Source organism: Aphis gossypii, chromosome 2 (assembly GCF_020184175.1).
Source record: "Aphis gossypii isolate Hap1 chromosome 2, ASM2018417v2, whole genome shotgun sequence".
In the NCBI taxonomy this organism is placed as follows: Eukaryota; Metazoa; Arthropoda; class Insecta; order Hemiptera; family Aphididae; genus Aphis; species Aphis gossypii.
Genome location: NC_065531.1, coordinates 23,517,362 through 23,539,362, shown reverse-complemented (window position 1 = coordinate 23,539,362; position 22,001 = coordinate 23,517,362). Strand labels below are relative to the sequence as shown.

Here is a 22,001-nt window from a genome sequence, read left to right as displayed (position 1 = left end):
GAAGCTAAGAAATGAAATTATAACTAATAAAGGATTGTTATACTATCAAACTAGGCTGTTAATCCCAAAGGTGCTTAGAAATTACATTTTAAATAAATTACATGAAACTCATATTGGGATTACAAAGACTAAGGCTAGAGCGAAACAATTATTCTACTATCCAGGTATAAATGCCCAAATTGAAAACTTAATACTATCTTGTGCGGTGTGTCTGAAATTCAGTAGGTCTAAAATTAGAGAACCAATGTTGTCTCATAAAATTCCAGAAATTCCATTTTATAAAATTGCAATAGATATAGCTGAGTTCGGAGGGAAAAGCTATTTAATCGTTGTAGATTACTATTCCAGATGGATTGAAATTTTAAAATTATATAATAAAACAAGTTATGCAGTAATAGAAGTTCTTAAAGAGTTATTTAGTAGATTAGGTGTCCCTAATCAACTAATAGCTGATAATATGCCTTTTAGCAGTTATGCATTTATAGAATTTTCAAAGGAGTGGAATTTTCAAGTGATAACTTCAAGCCCACATTATGCGCAGAGTAATGGTTTAGCAGAACGAGGAGTTGGTATAGCAAAAGATATGTTGAGAAAAAGTAATTATACTGGTACGGATATTAACTTTTATTTGCTAACATATCGAAATACTCCTATCACTGGACTACAATATAGTCCTGCTCAATTGCTTCAGAGCAGAGAACTGAGAAGTACATTGTTTGTAGATAAAGATAAATTTAAACCTAAAGTAGTAAAGTGTCATGATAAAATTTTGAAAAATAAAGAAAAGCAAAAGTATTGGTATGATAAGTCAGCAAGGAAAGTATTTGAAAATTTCAGTGAAGGTCAATTAGTATATGTGCACGACAAATTTAATAAAAAATGGAGTGAAGGTACAATTCTTAAAAGACTATCAGAGCCTAGAAGTTATTTAGTTAAGCTTCAAGGTGGTAATATATTGAGGAGAAATGTGCAATGGTTAAAAAATAGAGTAAATAAAGACTATGAAGAAAATACTGAAAATAATTTTGAGGATAATGTAATTGAAGATGAAAACACTCAAAATAATGTGGTTAGCAAAAATACTGAAAATAATTTTGAGGATAATGTAATTGAAGATGAAAACATTCAAAATAATGTGGTTAGCAAAAATACTGAAACTAATTTTGAGGATAATGTAATTGAAGATGAAAACACTCAAAATAATGTGGTTAGCAAAAATACTGAAAATAATTTTGAGGATAATGTAATTGAAGATGAAAACATTCAAAATAATGTGGTTAGCAAAAATACTGAAACTAATTTTGAGGATAATGTAATTGAAGATGAAAACATTCAAAATAATGTGGTTAGCAAAAACACTGAAACTAATTTTGAGGATAATGTAATTGAAGATGGAAACATTCAAAATAATGTGGTGAGCAATAAGACTGAGACAAAAACAAAAAGGGGTAGGGTAATCAAAAAACCAAAAAGATTTCTATAATATAATAATTTTGTTTATTTATTATTCATTTATTATTTTGTTCTAGTTAAGAAATTGTGTTATATTATAATATAATAATTTTGTTTTATATACTGTTAAGAATTTAATTTAATTTAATTTAATTTAATTTAATTTAATTTAATTTTATTTAAGTTTCTTATTATTTCTTATTATATATGTACTTCTGAAATTTATTAATTAGAAATTTATCTCAATAAGGGAGATGTGATAACATAGTTGTCATTATATTTATTATTATTATTATTATTTTTTGTAATATTATTAATTATGTTATGTTGGCAGTTATGTCAACTTGCTGAGCGTGTGCTCACTGATTTTTATTGTATATATATATATAAATATTTTAGTGTGTTTTTTTGTAATGTTCACATATGTTGTTTTAAAATATGTATCGTATTTCGAGTGCTACAAGGTTGTGTACTTATTTTTAAAATTCTGAACATGATTTAATAAAATAAAACTGCTAAGTTACAAAACACAAAATGGTGTTACGTTTAACTAAATTAAACAGAGAAATAAAATAAAACAAAAAATAGGTATACCAATATAATATATATTAATTTACGATGAACACATTTTTTTTAGTGAATTATGTTTTTGCCACCGATTTTTTGGAAGTTTTTAACTAAAAGTTATTATTTTTATTTAATTTTAGCTGTAAATAATCTACAGATTAAACGGTACCTATAAGGTTTAAGGTTTCAAAAAAATAACAAATACCTACTTTACAATGTTTAGCATGTCTTCTTCTTTAGTATAAAACAAAACGTATACTGGTATACTTATTATAAAAAACAATTACTTAATACTTACATGTTTAACAAATAATAAATATTAATGCAATTACAATAATAATTTACTTCAAAGATTACTTTTAGTACCTAGTTCATTCATTATAATATTATTATCTAGTTTCATTAGAATTGATTTTTCTATAGACATCAACATAAGTATTAAGTATAGTATGATTATCGTTTTTCATAGAATTTCTCAATTTTTTTTTTAGATATTAAAGGGTAGAAAATACTGTAAATAATTTATTATTATAAATCAAAAAAATAAGAAAATTTAAAATCGAAAAACTATACAGACTATAATTTAGTCCAAAATTGCATAGGTACTATTAAATCAAAAACAGTTATTTATAGAATTATATTCAATAATACGCATTATGGAATGATAATACGTTATTAATAACCTTATTAGTTGAACTTATCATTTATCTTTTTTTTTATTATTCTTCTAATTTAGACTCAAACATTATATATTTATAACCAAAAATTATCGAATAATAGAAATATAGAATAATGGCTGATGGCCGATGGGCCACATTTTGTATAAACAATCCATGGTGCAGGCCACCGGGAAATGTCCCGGTTACCAGGTGGGTCACTCTGCTCCTGCTTCACGGCAAATCAATGGTTACGATGTTCACATTCATTGCAATTATCAACTAATAAATAAGACTACAAATAAATATATATATATATATATTGAAATAAAGCAATTTAATTATTACATTTTTAAATTTTTTTTACCACAGTATCAGTTAAATGAAAAATAAAACCACAAAAACCTAACAAAAATTATCAAAGTAGCCCCATTTTACAGCAAAATGGCAGTACCTATAGGTACCTCAACCATAAAAATTCTAACCATTTTAAAGTTATGTTGAAAGTGAAGAAAATAGCTTGTCTTGATAAAGAAGTAAAGTACCTATTTTAAATTTATATAAATATACTATTACTACATTTCAATAATCTAATAATATTATTTGCTTTCAAGATGATGATATTTACCCTGACAATCAAAAATTATTAATTTATATGTTTATTATTTTTACTTTACTTTAATTTGTATTTTTGATTATTTTTATTTTCCACTTTTTTTCTTTATACACAAAAATGGAAAATGGAAAAAGAGACGGAAGTATATCCCTAGTTACATTTTTTATTAAAAGTAAATACAAATAATTGATAAACTATATCATAGTCAAATAAATAATTATAAGAACAAAGAAGATAATACAATTATTCTCTCCCTACTCCAGATCGAATCACCGGCGCCTATTGCCTATACACCGGTAACATAGCGTACCAGAACCAAGCTTCGATAGCATTAATGATCGAAGCAGATAAGCTATACAGAGGGGCTCATAGTTGATTAAGGAAACCTAAAGGTTTGATATATATATATATAAAATTTATTCTGTGGGTAAGCGGACCAGCTTCACCACAGGTCTAACTGACGAACCTTTCCTTGTAAAAAGTAAAAACCTTTACCACGTGGACTACGATGTCTGAACCTGGTAACAGCTCGGTTATTTGGCCTACATGCCAAGCTAATGGGGTGGATAAATTTTCCTTGATAGCTACTAGATCTCCTATCCTAAATTGAACATCAGAAGAGACCCATTTTGACCTCACCACCTGTTAAGATATTCCAAAGACTAGTGTCTCCAGAGTGCTTGTTGATACTGGCGAAGGAGCTTTTAACGCGTCAATAAACGACAGGATTAGGTATTGCGCTAGTTAAAAGCTTTAAAAAGCTTTTAAGTTGAAAACATTTTGTTTTTAATACATAAATGATGTACGTTATAGTTTGTAGTAACATAAAAACTTCACAGAAATCAATTTATTAGCGTTTATTTTGACATTAATAGTGTAAAATGATAACTATAAGATATTTTTTAATAGTATTAGAGAATATTATAAGAATATTTAGTATTTTATTAGATTTATTAAATTCCATAATTATGACTGTTAAATTAACAATATGTTAAATAATTTTAATAACAAGATAAAACTTTTATAAATCTAGTCTAATTTCTTTAAACTCCGATAAACCTGTAATATTATTGATACCTGAAACATTTTAAATATGTATTAACTTTTAATACTAAATTGACATTATTATTTTTTAAATTTAAATTTTGTTTAGACCAATGGCTTAAATTAGATTGGTTTGAGAGAGAGAAACGATGGTTCTCACTCGCACACATCTTCTGTGTGACAAGGAAAGTAAAACTCTTGTAAGAGAGAGAAAACATAATATGTACAAATAATTGTTACAATTTTATCAATTATGACATCTAGCGGTTAATAATAGTATCAATTATGTTAGCTTACAGATTTTTGTATTCCACGATTCAAGATATTATATGGTTGCCCATCGACTATACTGCAGCGATTCTCAACCGGGGGGTCGCCAACAACTTTTTTAGGGTCGCCAATTCATGTGGGAAAAAATTGTTTCACTTAGAATCTTATAATTAATAGTAAGTGTTAAAATATATATATTTTTGTTTGGATAGTCCGATAGTCGACAAAAACATACTATTTATTTATAATACAATGCAAGGCTAATTACAGATAAGATAACAATATAATCGATTACGCGATGTTCTGAGTATTTTATCGGTATTTCGTCAGTTGTATGTCGTACACCAGCTTGCTGGTAAAGTATTGTTATTATAAGTTATACGCTATTTGTACATATTGTACGCTTATTTAATACCTAATTTCTAAAAAAATGAATAAGCAAACATCTTTGTCAAATTTTTTTAAACAACCCTCAACATCAAATTCATCTTCAGCAGATGTGAACGGTCCTGATTCAGATGTTAGTGAAAATGAATTAAGACCACCACTTAAAAAGGTAAAACTAACTACAAAAATTTTGAACTACGATGAAAGTTACGTCGAATACGGGTTTACTTATTTACGTGAAAATAATATAGATTTGCCTCAATGTATTATATGTAGTATGGTGTTGGCCAATGCATCTCTAAAACCTAATAAACTTTTGCGTCATCTTGAAACAAATCACGTTCATTATAAAAATCGAAATAAAGATTTTTTTTTAAGAAAATTACACGAGTTTAAAGAAAATAAAAAAATTATCAAATCTTTTACTACTGAAGATAAAAAATACTTAAAATGTTCATATTTGGCAGCCATGCATATAGCTAAATCTAAAAAGGCATATACAATCGGTGAAAAACTATTGAAACCCCATGATAGATATTTTTACTGAGTTGTTTGGTAGTGAATATGCAACTAAAATAAACAGTATACCCATGTCCAATGATACTATCAGCAGAAGAATAAATATTATGGCTGTTGACATTGAATATCAACTTATTCAAAAAATAAACAAATCTATATTTTATGGAATTCAAATCGATGAATCTACAGACATTAATAATGAAGCAATATTATTAATTTATATTAGATATGTAGATTTGAATGACATAAATGAAGAGTTTTTATGTTGTTTAAATTTACCAACGTTTTGTACATCTGAGGAAATTTTCAAAGCTATTTTAGTGTACTTCGACAAAAATGATCTATCTATTTCCAAGTGTATTGGTATATGTACTGACGGTGCTGCAGCCATGACGGGAAAGTTTAATGGTCTTGTAGCACGAATTAAACAGATAGCTCATAAGGATATAATTTCAACTCATTGTTTCATTCACCGAGAGCAATTGGCCACTAAAGATATGGGTGAAAATTTATTTGATGTTTTAAATACCTGCATTAAAATTATAAACTTTATTCGATCTAGTGCAGTAAATACGCGTATTTTTAAAGTCATGTGTGACGAAATGGGTTCAGATTACACTAGCTTGCTATTACATACACATGTCAGATGGTTATCACGAGGAAAATGTTTAACTCGTTTATTTGAACTTAAAACCGAAGTGGAAATATTTTTGAGAGAAAAAAAATTACCCTTGGGTGATTATTTTGAAAATAATTTGTGGTTAGCAAATCTTGCTTATCTTTCAGATATATTCTCTATTCTCAACGATTTAAATTTGAGTTTACAAGGGCCCTATACTAATATTTTTACATCAAACAATAAAATAGAAGCATTTCTTAACAAAATCGAACTTTGGGAAAAAAGATTACCAAGTCAAAAGTTTACGTTTGATATGTTCCCATCTTTTTTTTAATATGGTGGAAGAAAAAATAATAAATCCATATTAATCCATTTATTAAATCAGAAAAAAATAAATTATCATCATTAAATGAAGAAAAATTAATTGAGTTGTATTCAGACAAAGGGTTGGAACAGATTTTTCATAGTAATAAAAACATAAGTAAATTTTGGATCAAAATTCAATCTGAGTATCCTGCATTGACAGAGGAAGCTTTAAAAAAGTTAATTCCATTTTCAACAACATGTATATGCGAAGCAGGATTTTCTACGATGACTACAATTAAAACCAAATCGAGAAATCGGCTGGATATATCGCTAACAATAAGAATAAGTCTATCCAAATCTATTGAGCCAAGGATTGACAAAATTATTTCAAATCAACAACAGCAAAAGAGTCATTAAATTAAAAAATATTCAAATGTACATAGTATACCTTTTTTTGTAAAATATTTAAGACGAAAAAAATTTTAATTTAATATTATATTATCTATTTATTTAAAATTATCTCTGAGTCGAATTATTTACTTTTTTTGTAAAATATATACATAAATAAATACAATAACAGTTTATTCAATTTTTTAATGCTTACTTTACAAAAGGGTCGTTAGACATCTTGGTGACATTATAGGGGGTCGCGAACTCAAAAAGGTTGAGAACCGCTGGACTATACTACTATAGTACACTTCACGAAAACGTGCGGATAACCGCCGCGCACCCAGTGGCCATTTCTCGTTAGTGGTGTCTAAACTGTTCCAAAATGTATAGTACCTGTCAAACCAGTGGCACGCACTTTTAATAGAAATCAAATATTGAGGCCTACTGTTTTTTGGAAAAATCGACACGCATGGCGCGCTGTGATCATCCCATAGAGTAAGATAGAGGAGCCGTTCCACGTTTTGGTTAATGCATAAAGTGACGGATTTTAGCAGTATAGCCTTTTTGGTAATATGAAATGATTTATTACACATAATAGATAAAAAAGATAGCTATATTACACGATAAAAAATTTTAAAAATTAAAAATTAAAATTAATGTTTCATTTAAACTTATGTAAAGTCAATTAAACTTATGATGAAATTGCAACATATTAAAAAAAAAATACAAAATAGTAAAAAAATACAAATTATTATAAAAATTGTTTTTCATTGGCCTCTAAAAAAAATTAACTTGTTATACCAAGTCCTTAAAGATGGGTTTTCATTACGAGCTCTTAAGCAATGATTGGTTTTAAGTTTCACATATGTATATGATATGGATTTAATTAATAGTGTAAGATGATCCGAGAAAGGACTATTACTTTCAGCACTATGAAACTCTAATGATTTAAATATTTTTCGATGGGATAAAACATAATTGAGAATTTTGGTTTGGATTGCTATAATATTAATTGCTCTAGTTTCAAAGTTATACATCTTACTCTATGGATCATCCGCACGTTTTTGTGAAGCGTACTGTACGTCTGTACAGATAAGATGACCTGTAAAGTAAAACTCACTTTTTTCTACAGCAGCGCTCCATGTGGACAAAATAGTATAACTACCAATCGGAAAATTACATTTTTTTTATCGTTCCACCCACCGACCGCACTTATTTGTGCCGATGCGGTAAACTTGTCCTCATAGTTTTAATTTTCTCCGCTATAAGCGCTACGTTCTAAAAAACAGCTGATTGATTGCTAAGTTTCATATTGATGGTCATAAGATGAGGCATTTTACTATAGTCGATGGGCAACCATACTATTTTAAATCGTCATCCATTAGTTTAACATTAATGGAAATTCACTTTAGTGGTGCGGTCACGTTTTATTACATAGTTTCATAGGTGGGGGAATTTAACGGGCCGCAGCGATCCTAGTGTTGTTTATCGTAACTAATGCAAACCCACCGTCCGACCACCGGACGGTGGTTTAAGTTTTTCAATTTCAAACTCTGGTTGTCTAACCGTAATAAAATTTCGAAATTAATAGGTATGTATATTGTAATAACTAACATTAGTGTAATGTAGGCATGTCAAACTCAAAGTTATCAAGTGGGCCAAATATATTGGATAGTTTACTACGAGGGCCGCACATAAAAATGTAACGAAAAAAAAATATTTTATACAAAATTTTTCTATTTTATTCTTTACGTTTACGAAAACAGGAGGTACAAAAAGAAAACAAAAAAATCGAAAAAAACAACTACCTACAAAAAATTTTACACTAACATTAATAAAAAACCATTTGATTTAATTAAGGGTAAGGTGACTATATTTGACATCTCTTTTCTCCCACCAACTTTTCAATTTCAAGAGAAATATTTTTAGACAGAGTCACTTTTAATACTGAATTTAGATGTGTGTCAGTTAATCTGGATCTAACGGGTTATTAGTTACCGATTGTTCAATAACCATTACGATACACAACTTTCAACGGTCTCCCCTCCCTTGTCCACCGGGACTGGTTGCACGACATGCGTACGTGCGACCGTGTCGGGCGCGGGACAGTTCGTCACTTTTGTCGATTTCGCCGCTCGAGTTGGTGGCTGGTGCTCGCGGTGTGTGACGCGCGTGACGTAGCAAAAGGCCCCTGTGTTTTAACGTGTGTGTGTGCTAACTCGTGCCGCCACAAGTTGGCCGTTGCGTAATTTGTCCTTAGTGTACGACCGTTTTCGTCGCTCGTTGGTGCTCTGCCCTTCACGGTGGTACAAAGCCGTTTCGTGTGTGCGATCTTGTGTCGGTGAGATATATATAAACATATTCCGTCGCTGTTCCGTGGCGTCGTGTCGTCTGCCGTCGCTATTATTTTCCGCTGTGTCCCCTTATTTCGTCGTTGTAACGCGCCGTCATATTTGTGTTTTTTTTTTTCTAACACGTTTTTTTTGTGGGTGTCATTCCCAGTCGGCGGGTACATCATATCATTATAATTATCTATGCGTCTTGCCGTCGTACGTATCGACGTTGTTAGCGTGGTGTTCCACTGTTCCTGTGATCGGTTTCCGGTGCGCTGCATCTTCAACAGGCAGATCAACCACAGTGGACCCGGTGATATCCCTTTAATTCTGTATTATGTATTATTTATTTTGTATTATTGCCTTTTCGGCGTTTACTAATTGTGTAGTTAATCTAATTATTTTATTATTTTTTATTATTATTTTCACCCCCCTGGGCGCCCGTCCCATATTATTGTATTTATTTTATTATATTTTTCCATCCGTGTAATAGTACGGCGGTGCTGATTTGGCCCGTCATTAACATATAATATTTATCGTTTTTATTTATATGTATATATATAAGTGGTCACCTGTCTTTGCAGGTCACGACGAAATTTACTATTTTTTAGTGAGATATTTCCTGGGTATTACTCTTTATTTAAATAGGTTTTTTTTTTTGTAACACCATCAAAGGTCAACCGTCATCCCCGTAGGAACCTTATGGTACATTGATCATTAATGAAAATAGTTGCTCACAATCACATTTTGATAAGTAGGTACTACTAAACATAGAAATAGTTTTACTTGCGAATTTAAAAGTTTCTACATATCGTACTGGCAGAAATTTGTAAAAACCTCATTGAATTTGTTTTTTAAATTTAAATCATTTTAAATCTCGATATTTTGTTGTGTTAATTTAATTTTTTTAACCAATTAAAATTGGTAGCCGTGGACCACAAAAAAATGAGCTAAGGGCCTCGTGTTTGACATGCCTGATGTAATGTCTATTGTGTATTTCATATTAAATAACAAAATATTATTCAACTTCATAAGATAAAAATACTTAAAAGTTAATTTAAAAAATTTAAAACATATATTTTATTCTGTCATACACATAATTTAAAAGGTGTTAGGTTATTTGTTTAAAGTTATATGTTTAACAAATAATAGTAATCATAGGTTTAATGTTTAACTAATTTTGATTCTTTTTTTTTAATAAACTGCTTTTCTTAAGATCTCTATTTTGTAATGCTGTGTGTTGTCTTATTCTCCTCGTTGTATAATATGTTATAATATATGTCATAATTTCTGTTTTATGTTCAGAAAATGGGAACCTGATTAAATAAAATTAAAAAAGGATCACATATATATTATTACCAAATAATGGGACAATTACATGCTACTAAAAGAAAAAAATGTTTTTTTGTGATATACCTACACGGCCAAATGGATCAGTATAGAAGAAATATACTTTGATCAATTATTTTGGGATACCAATATGATAGAACCACTACAAACGTAAATAAACTTTTTAATATTATTTTACACCGAGTAATTAAATAATCTTACCCGGTATTATTTACGATTTATATTTTTTATTAATATACCTATTATTATATTTTATACTTTTAGGTTTTATATGCAGTGTTTATTACCCGAAATTATTAATTCACAACTTCAAATCTTATATGACACCTGAAATCAGATATTCGAGAAACAGACCGTATAAAAAAAAATAATAATATAATTACATAAATATAATTTAGACAAGTTTATTAAGTTTAATATATATATATATATATATATTTAACTTTCTTATGTTGCAACTCAGTAAGAGTAAATCATATTCAAGTGGTTTATTTATGACTGGTTAAAATGTTTATTGATTTTTTATTACTATTATTAGCTTCTAGTATAATACTAGGACCTATACAACTATGAAATTTTTATTGATATTATGTTATATTATTATTATTATTTATCATAATAAATGCTAAATGGTATTATCAAAAATATTGGGAAGTATAAATATAAAAATAAATACTATAAATTGTGAAACTACATTTTTTTACATACTAAATGTATATTGTACAAAAATTTAAGGTATAGTAGAAAATAGATTTTCTAGCCTATATAATACTGTTGTATACAAATATACAATTAGCCAGACAGTGGTTTAAATTAAAAGGTAGTTTGTGGGTAAGCGCGAATATTATGGCTGCAATGTGGCATTAATTACGTGTATGAATTTTATTTCGACGCGATACGTCACTGTCAAACGTTCGTGAAATAATAAACAGCGCTCTCGAATGAGTACCTACGTCCTACAATCGACGGCCCAGTCGCGGACTACAAGTAGTAGGCGTGGCTTAAACGTTGCGGGTTGCACATCACGAAAACACCTAACAGCGCGTTCTATCGGCCGTTGTATACGTTTCACTCCCCGTGTGGCGTCCTCTCAATACAATATACATATTACTCTCTTATAACTCTATTGCGGTATTCAATTCGATTTAATAAATAAAACTTTAAAATAATATAACTTGAATTCTAAAGTACAGGTTATTTGTTTAATATTATAGTTTTCGAAGATCTTACATACCATATCTATTTTTTCAATTTCCCACAACGGTATGGGTAATGGTACACAATCTAAAAATTAAAATTATTTAGATACTTTAATAGGTAGCATATAATACTTTAATACTATAATATTATTATTAAAATATTATACTATTGATAATTCAATTATTAAATATTTAAAAATTTAGGCATTATAATCATTATAATCGTAGTAATGAAGAAAAAAAAATTTATTTTTATAAATTACTTTCACAAATTTTTAAGTTTTTGACTATTTTCAGTATTATTTTTTTTAGATTATTTTGAACGTTAATTATTTATTCCGAATTCTTAATTTAATATAATTATTAATTACATCATATAATATTATGCTTTATAAAATATAAGTATAAATTATAGATCTTCCGTCTTTGATAAAATTATTTAAGAATTTCAATGAATTGAGAAATCAAATTATAATAAGTGCTTCTTATTTACATAAATGAAATATATTTTGATATAATAGATTGATTTATGTATATTACTTAGATTATATAATCTTAATACGTATGTTTTATATCGTTCTTCTTGAATAGCTCTACCTGATAATAAATAAATACATTAATCCTTTTTTTAAAACTAAGAAATTAATAAAAATATAAAATCTTAATAACATAGAAAGATTAAAATGAATGTAATTTAAAACTTGCACTAATAAACTATTTATGCTTTTTTAAATTTATTTGTCAAAAATAACTAAAAATATTGTACAATAATTTTATAGGTTGAAATGTATTTTAATTAAAAAGTGTATTATTCGTTGGTTTGTATGGGAAAATTAAGCAAAAGTGATGGGATGGGAGTATTAAAAATAACTATTTTTTTTAAAGAAGTTATTTATATAATCTGTATATAAATTCAATTTATAAAAAATATTACATGAAATGACTTACATAATTGCAAGCGTTTTAAATGCTTTATATCCACTAAAACAAAATTATTTATTCAATTATTATTATATTTTATATTCTACATTAAAATAGGCATTTAAAAGTCTTAAAACTATAGAGCAAGGGTGGCCTGTTAGTCGATCGCGGACAATTTCAAAGTCGATCATGTTAAAATTTATTTTTAAGGCCATGTGCCCTAAATCTTAATAATTAGTATTTAGTAATAAAAAAAATTTTCTATGGAAGTCGATCCTCAAAGGTGAAGTATATTTTTAGTAGATCATGACCAAAAAAAAAAAAATTACGTAAATCTTAATAGAGTATTAATTATAACTTAAATTTATAAGATACATAATTAAAACTGAAAAATTCGTTATTAAAATAATGTTAATATATTTAACAAATTCAATTATAATTGCATGTTGGTAGAATACGAATAGTATTAATATTGTATTGATTAATTATATCTAAATGTATACGTTACATTTATTAATTTCCTTCTCATACATATTGTATATATCACGGTTACAATATGGTTCTGGAAAATTTTTTTTTTATTATTTATCAAAGTATTTTTAATTTTAAACCATTATTTATATGAATTTTTATTTAAAAAATGTATTAAATTAAATTATAATTTATTGTATTCTATAACTTCATTTTTTATGACTACGCAGTCCATTCTCAAGTCGGCATAATATACCTGTATTTTGTTAAAGCGTCAGATCATATGGACCGCTATGCCCTTATTCATGTATTACTTGAATCAAGGTTTGGTGAACCACTACTATGACTCGTGGTTTACCTCATTTATCCATAAAAGAAAGTAATGTGAGAAAATTCATGGAGTTATTGTTATATCCGACACTTTTACAGTTACCTCAGGTTTTCTTCAATAAGAGAACACCATTCCGCACTATTTTTCTCTATTCAGTGGCGCCGAATGCAATTGAAACTGGCAGTTCAAATAATTTGCTTGACCCACCCACTCTTTCCAAATTACCACCTATCGATAAGTTGTTTTTTTTTTTTTAAAGAATAGCTATAAATAAATACACCATTTAAAATAAAAAAATCAGTATCAATAATAACTGTTCATATTATTGTAAATGGATTTTGAAAATAGACTGTTTTGAGCAGATTTGTATATATATTAAAATAAACACTGTTTAATATACATTTGATGAAATAGAATAAAGTGATGTTAAAAAAACAAACTTTTATATATTTATTTGCATTGAACAATGTACAAACTTACAAATATATAAAAAAAAAATTATGTACATATATATATTTTATAATAATTTAGAAGATAGGACAGATGATAGACTTGCAAATTTATCAATGACATCAGAATTATTTATTGAAAGATTTTCACAAGATATTAACATTAAGTTTTCAAGTCTGCCTTGTAAGATTGTGCTACGTAGACGATTTTTTACAATTTTAAGTTTTGAAAAGGTACGTTCAGGTGAGGCACTTGTAACGGGCAATGTTGTTGCTATATGAAGTGCTGTATAAAGAGTTGGAAAAACTTCTTTTAACCCAGAAATATGGCATAATTTTAATAAGTCTAGTAAACTTCCTAAATTAATATTTTCATTATTGAAGACAATTCTGTCATTAGAATCTGAATCATCTGTTTGTGTATTTTCACCAACATCCGACATATTATCTTTATCACAAACTTTCTCACTATAATTATTGTGAATATTTTTGGGTAAATTCATGATGTTAGAAAATTCAGAAAAATAATTGGCAAATTGCACATATTCTTTTTTTAACTCATCAAGTTGTACAAATTTTGAGTATATTTCACAAAATGAATTAAAAGCATCCTTCGGTAAAGCAGAGTTTGTACATTTTACTTCATTTAATCGTTTAGTAGAAAAAAGAGAAATATCTTTTAATAAATTTTGAGATTTAGAAGTAAATCTGTCATTAATAGCAGTAATAATTGTGTCTAAACAAACAAAGTATGTTTTAATTTTAAATTCATATTTAGGATCGGTAATAGGGTTATCTTCAATTTGTTCACTCGGTAATCGTTTTTTCTTTCTTGAACGATGAATGGGTAAAGGCGAGAACTCCATATCTGATTTTTCAATGTAAATTTCACTTTTTTTACAAAGTTCTGTATATGCATTGTCTGTTCGCAATTCTTTTATTTTATCAGTTACTAAGTGTAAACTTTTTATGGTACCTAATAAATCAATATTAATTGATTGTAGTATTCTGGTTAAAGGATCCACAATACAGAAAATATTAGTATATAAAAATGCAGTAAGAATAAATCGTTCAGAAAGAAAATATTCAATTAAACCGGTTGCTTTTGCTCCACTTTTAAAATCTGCACATCCTTCATCTTGCTGAATTTTTATTAAGGTATCTATCATAGCATTAAATGTTACAATTGCTGTATTTAATGCAGATGAGAGTGAAAACCAACGTGTAGTTTCAACACGTTTTAGTCGATGGACTCGTTGTTTTGGATAATGTTTTTTTTGCGCATTATCAAACCAAGAAACTCGTTTTTTGCTACTTGAAATAAATGCGTATAAAGATTCCAAATTGCCAAATAAGTCAACTGCATTTTGCGAACTGCTAGATCCTTGAACAACTATTAAGCTCAAACGATGTGCATAACACCATGTGTATGTAGCAGCAGGATTTTCTGCACACACAAGCGCTTGAAGTCCCGCATACTCTCCACGCATGTTGGCTGCACCGTCATAGCTTTGTCCTACTAAAAACCGTCTCCAATTCAGTCCATTTTCAGCACAGATTTCTTGGAACATAGTAAAAAGATTTATTCCAGATGTTATAGATGATTCTTTCAAAGCTAAAAGACGTTCATTAATTACTGGTATTGCTTTTTCAAAATTAACATAGCGAATAATAAATGCTAATTGCTCCTTTTTGGAAACATCAAAGGTAGTATCAATAGAAACACTAAAAAACCGAGACTCACTTAACTGTTTATTGATAACTAATTTGATACATGAAGCCACAGAATCGATTAGCTGATTTTGTCTCTGCCAAGACAAAAAATTTACTTCTTTTCTTCCTTTATTTTTTATTTTTTCAATATGTATAGCCAATGAAGGTGACCATTTGCTAATTAATTCTGCTAGGTCCTTAAAATTGCCTTTATTAGCCTCAGACCAATTTTCACGGTGACCTCTAAATGAAAGAGAATGTTTTCCGAGAAACTGTGTAATTTCTACTAATGTATTCACTACATCTCTATTAATGGCCACTTCTTCTCTTTTTTTCCCCTCTAATGATGGTAAAATTGCCACAGAGTTCTGTTTTAACTTAACAATTATTGACGCATTAATATGACAACTTGATTTCTCATGCAAACCAATATCTCCAAGTCTGTTCCAACCTTGAAAACCATCTTCTATCCAACTTTTTTGTGCATATTTATCACCAAAAAACATACAGTATAAGCAAAATAATCGATTTCTTGAGATGGAGTACGACAACCAATTTCGATGTACACGATCATCACCAGTAAGTTTCCTCCAGTAATTATCTTCAGTAAAGCGATGACCATATTTTTGAGGGAAATTGTTTCCTGGTAGCTCGTTTTTTTTTGGCTGGAATGGACCTTTAGAAATCAGCGCCAATTTTTCGACCAGGGATAACTTTTTCTTAACAAATGTAATTGGATCACAATTGCTCAAGTCTAAAGAGAGAGATAAAAATATATAATTTCATCAATTTATATGTAAGGTAATGTTACAAAATAGTAATTTAATAATGACTAAACAGTAAAATCTCAATATTAAAATCAATAGAATATTATTGTTATATTTACCTATAGAGGTAGTTTCAATATTAAACATTGTATCACTGTTTACATTTTGATCTTTTGTACAAAATTTTGGTTCACCCAATAATTCACAGTCTTGATTTTCAACTGAAAGTAAAACAAAATTGTTGTTTAATAATGACTATAAACAGTAAAATTTCAATATTAAAATCAATAGAATATCATTGTTATATTTACCTATAGAGGAATTCTCAATACTAAATGTTGTATCACTGTTTACATTTTGATCTTTTGTACAAAATTTTGGTTCACCCAATAATTCACAGTCTTGATTTTCAACTGAAAGTAAAACAAAATTGTTGTTTAATAATGACTATAAACAGTAAAATTTCAATATTAAAATCAATAGAATATCATTGTTATATTTACCTATAGAGGAATTCTCAATACTAAATGTTGTATCACTGTTTACATTTTGATCTTTTGTACAAAATTTTGGTTCACCCAATAATTCACAGTCTTGATTTTCAACTGAAAGTAAAACAAAATTGTTGTTTAATAATGACTATAAACAGTAAAATTTCAATATTAAAATCAATAGAATATCATTGTTATATTTACCTATAGAGGAAGTCTCAATACTAAATGTTGTATCACTGTTTACATTTTGATCTTTTGTACAAAATTTTGGTTCACCCAATAATTCACAATCTTGATTTTCTATAATATTAGGTATAGTTATTTTATATACTTAATATCAAAAAAAAAAAAAAAAAAAAATTAAAATAAACATGCCACTGATTCAACTTTATCTTCTAAGGACTCTTTTTTCTCACCATCATTATTAACTAATAAGTTTTTTTCATCATTAAAATTTACAAAGCTTGTTATATCATCAGGAATTACAAATATCTTATAAAATATAAATAATGTGTATAGGGTATAAATTACTAATAACTAATTAATAATTTTACTAAAGTAAAATAGCTTGATTGCAATATCATATTTATATAATTACTAAGGCTCGAGACTTCTAGGAGTGCATTTTTTTTTTTAAATAATTATTAAAAATATTTATATATATAATTAATTAAATTTTGTATTATATTATTATCTGTTAAATATTATGTATGTAATAGTGTATTATTATTAATTAATAATGTCATATAAATGTCAAGGACTTTTCTCGTTTACTATTGTCTATTATAATAAATAAATAAATTCATTAATTAATTAATCAGTACAATCAAATTGATTTATTTATATATCATATCTACAAATATAATTATAATTTATTACAATTATACTTTTTTAAATGCATATTTTAATAGCATATTTAGTGGTTCTTTAGGGGATATTTTAAGGTTTTATAGGGTATGAAGTCTTTAGCCCTAATTATTACCTATATATAATCAACAACAATAGCTATCAAAATTTTATCCATATAAAGCCAAGGAAGAACTTTCACATAGTAGGATAGTGATGGATAAATTGAAATTAAAAGTAGGTATAGGTATAGGTATAGGTAATAAGTAAAATGTAAAATTATTTAAATAAATAACTGGTAATGATTATAGATTAATGATTATACACTAATTTATGCAAAAAAAACTATGTTCGATATATTTAGTATTATTTATTTTTAAAGTAATAAATCACTAACATTGTAGGTATTAAAGTTTCAGTTCTTTAAACGAAAAAATACGTATTTTATAAATTAAGAAATAATATATTTATAAATAAATTACTTACCATGTGCTTCTTCTATAATTTGTTGATCCAATTTAATTTTCTTTTTTTCGATTCCAATGAAAAATGATTTAATATCAGAGCTGTTTCTTTTTGATATTCGTATTTTACATGAATTAACGTGTCTATTCCAATTCACACTATTCATGGAATTACTTAGTTTTCCACATTCACATTTAATAATAGTACTCATACTTATTATTTTATAAAATATAATATAAAAACTTTAATTAAAAAGTTGAACTGTTGAAGTAAACCAAAATTACGAGGAGTAACAACTGGTAAGTAGCATGCGTGCAATACTCGAAAAAACACATACAAATAAATATAAATTCGCTAAGTGATTAATATAATATAAATTAAATGGAAAGATTCAAAGATATAACAATTCATATGATATTTTATACTCTGTCTCTGTCTACCGATAGTTATTAGGTTCGGCTGGACTGCTGAGCATGTTCCGTTGGAAATTCCCACTACGACTACGCAACATAAATAGGATAACCGATAAGAAATGTGGTGGTTATTACTTTATTTTAATAAGAATTTAACACACACACAAACAGCTGAACATACACTACTGTCATAATGTTGAATGAAATATTGCCTATATTATGTTCCTTAATAAATTGTACTTATTAAAATATCTATGGGTCGAACTATAATTTAATAAGTTCATAGTATTCATACCTAATCAGTATCACGCTACTGCACCCACATACCTATAACCTACTTACCCACCCACCCAATTTTCAAGGTAGTTCAATTGAACTACCCTAAGTACGTGTTCGGCGCCACTGTCTCTATTGTAGTTAATAGTGCAAATCGTCTACTATGATACGCCGAACTTGCTTTCGTAGATGATATAAAATCATTTTTGTGTATAAAATGTATTAAATGATTGCTATCAACTTCAAAACGATTTACCTAACCTTGCATCGTGGGTAGGTATACAAACATGGTTTATATTTTAATGTTTGTCATTCTATGACTTTTATCCATCGTAGATGTCTTATTAATTATTAGTTATGATTATAACATTGATGGAACAATTACTTATTTTTTTATTAAGTCAATTACTGACTTAGAATTTGTATTTACTCCCATCACAATATCGATGCGCTTACACATCGAGTATTTATATTGTAAAGCTCTTAATACTTTCATCGGGTTCATTAAGCCTATCTCGACCGAATTTCTAGATACTTTGAAATTTCTTTAGTGTGATTTTTCGGATAAACTTTTGAATGTGAATTTATTATTTGGGATTCCACAGCAGAAACATAAGTGTTCTTAGTAGAACGTGTTCAGCGTAAAATTGTAAACGTCGTCAGTTACAGATTAAACACAAAAATTAATTGTTCCTCTATGATTATAAATTTATACGCCCGTTACTAAAGGCTTCGGTATCCTACCTCATTAGGTGACAGGAGACGTCATGCCAACCTAAAGATTTTTTTCTAAACTTATATCTGGTAATATTGATTCACTTAACCTTCTCTTATCTATATCATTCAACGTCCTTCCTCGAAGGACACGTACATTTCTTTCTCATATTCCTCTACGCTTTATGGTTTAAATAAATCTTTTGTGCGTTTTATGTCCCTTGTTAAATTTGACATTTCCTTTTGAATTTTTACCTAATAAATTAATATTGTAAACTTTATTTACTACCAATGTTTTATACTGCGTTTTCCTTAAATATAATTTAATTAATCAATCAATAAATAAATGAAAAGGCGTTCACAAAGTATTTTATATTGATAATAAATAGGTATACAAACATTCTATAAAATTATAAAAATTATGATAACCGTTTATTTTATTTAGAGAAATGCTAGTAAACGAATTTTCATTTAACAAGAAACGATCTCAATTAATATCTAAGTGTGTACGATACGGTGGTCGGAATGATACTGGCGAAAAAGTAATTACTAATTTGATAAGCTTAAATTTAATCAATGATTGCACATTGTCGCCACTAACCGGCTGCATATAAACATATGAGTAAGCTATCCTATAACACCAGACCTAGTGCACCATAATCCTGTAAATTGTAATTAAGATTTATTTAAGTCATAGTCGTTACTCGTTAAGTAGTTAAAACTTTAAAAGTCGTAGTTACGTTATTGCCAATCGTACATAATTAAATGCTTATAGTTACTCACAGATCATCTCAACACAAAATAGATTATAGATATTATTGTTATCCAGTAATCGGTATTATATCCTTTCGGCTTTCATATACTTTAATATTTGTATATTTTTTCCTTTTTATTTATATTAAATTATAAAAAGTAAATTTATAATTTATAAATTTTAATATAAATACAAATGCAATGTTATGTCCAATGGCCACGGATGTCGATAGATTTTTAATGAAAAAATATTAAAATAATAATATTGAGAATAATAACAGTTTTAAAATTGGTAGAATTAGATTTTTTATTTTAATTTGGAGTATTAGTACATTGATTACTTTTGGTTGTGGCTTTTCTTGTTTAAGCAAAAGTAAAAAAAAAAAAATAAACCAATAAATATAATTTATAATAAAAGTTCTAGGGCTTATATTATAAGCCATTATACATACTAAGTACCTAATAATGAAATAAAATAAACTTAACATTTACTTCACAGTCTGTAACACCAAAAAATAGTAATAAGTAATTTACCTTTTGGTTTTTTAGTCTCTGTATCTGTATGTTTTACATCTATTTTTTTGTCTATAAGTAAAAGTAAAAAAACAATTAATTAAATTATATTATAATGAGTTTTCAAGGATAATAATAAATTGATAGTCATCTTTTAAAACATTTTTTTATATTTAGTAAAAAAAAAATATTATTAAATTGACAGTTGTTGGCTCTTTTGTAGAAGGCAATTATAAATAGGTACATAATTAGTAACAATGTAAAATAGGTTAATAGATAAAAGATAGCTAATTGATAACAGGTTATATAGGTAGTACGTTGACTAGAATGAGAGTACCTATTTTGCAGAAAATTAATTAATTTCATTAATTCATAATAATTGTATTTTTATTTTAATGTTGTTAGGGCCTCGCCTGTTATATAATTTTAATATAATTCAGGTTTACTCCACTGAATAAATATACAAGTTTAAATTTATAGTGGACTGTATAATAAAATAATAAGAAAAATTAATAGGCAATAAAATATGACAAATATAACAATATAATGTATTATGACAATATAATAATTGAAGAATAATAAAAACAATCAAATAATAACATGTGGTGCACCACGTACCTTAAGTATGATTATGGTGCCATGTAGTGCCCAGATCCGTTTATAATAAATTATGTTTTACAATAAAAATAACAAGTTGATCTGGCACACTCGCATAACCACCGCTAAACACACTACGAAGAGATCTTCAATAATAGTATAACAATTTAACTCTGCAGCCAACAATTTACAGAGCAGACAAACCATAAAACAAAACCACGAGTTGCTTGCCAACAATGATTGATATATAAAGGTGACCCTCTTGTAAATATAATAATATTTAGTAACCGCAGCAGAAAGTGGCCGAACAATACATAAAAAATACATACATAAAATATAAAAACCGACGTTCATCGAATATTGAAATTAACACGTGGAAATATGACGAAGAAAAAATGGCCGCAGACAAAACTTGCAAAACCGACAACCGAGAATATATAAAAGCTCAAAAGAAGAGCAATACAAGTGTTCGTCTCGAGAGCATCGAGAAAAGTGGACTATGAAAAATAACTGCCGACTTCAGACATAATATTATGCAGTTTTGTGGACAGTGGTGCCTTAACATCTGTT

The 22,001-nt window shown here is 27.7% G+C and overlaps 1 protein-coding gene and 1 long non-coding RNA gene across 5 annotated transcripts; both read right to left on the bottom strand.

Annotated features, from left to right (window-relative positions):
• Nucleotides 1-4,133: 4,133 nt before the first annotated feature.
• On the bottom strand, nucleotides 4,134-21,017 carry LOC114130690 (uncharacterized). The gene is made up of 7 exons (XR_003592936.2): nucleotides 20,856-21,017; nucleotides 13,138-13,191; nucleotides 12,657-12,689; nucleotides 12,249-12,305; nucleotides 11,744-11,793; nucleotides 10,797-10,836; nucleotides 4,134-4,368 (listed from the first exon to the last, which is right to left on the bottom strand). It is a non-coding gene; the product is annotated as an uncharacterized LOC114130690 (long non-coding RNA).
• LOC126550167 (zinc finger MYM-type protein 1-like) lies at nucleotides 13,212-18,425 on the bottom strand. Of its 4 annotated transcripts, XM_050201204.1 has the most exons (6): nucleotides 18,187-18,425; nucleotides 17,056-17,154; nucleotides 16,864-16,965; nucleotides 16,672-16,773; nucleotides 16,480-16,581; nucleotides 13,212-16,347 (listed from the first exon to the last, which is right to left on the bottom strand). In XM_050201204.1, exons 1-6 carry the CDS (start codon nucleotides 18,374-18,376, stop codon nucleotides 13,949-13,951), a joined length of 2,994 nt encoding a protein of 997 aa, XP_050057161.1. In that variant the 5' UTR covers nucleotides 18,377-18,425; the 3' UTR covers nucleotides 13,212-13,948. The 4 variants fall into 4 exon arrangements, with proteins under 4 accessions (XP_050057161.1, XP_050057162.1, XP_050057163.1 ...); XM_050201205.1 differs by lacking the exon at nucleotides 16,672-16,773; XM_050201206.1 differs by lacking the exon at nucleotides 16,864-16,965.
• Nucleotides 21,018-22,001: the final 984 nt, after the last annotated feature.

Excerpts from the sequence above, each read along its gene's own strand:
- LOC126550167 (XM_050201204.1), bottom strand. The coding sequence starts at position 18,376 with ATGAGTACTATTATTAAATGTGAATGTGGAAAACTAAGTAATTCCATG. Across the intron at positions 17,155-18,186 it reads AATTATAGAAGAAGCACATG|AAAATCAAGATTGTGAATTA; the intron begins GTAAGTAATTTA and ends CTAATATTATAG. Across the intron at positions 16,582-16,671 it reads TATTGAGAATTCCTCTATAG|TTGAAAATCAAGACTGTGAA; the intron begins GTAAATATAACA and ends TTTTACTTTCAG.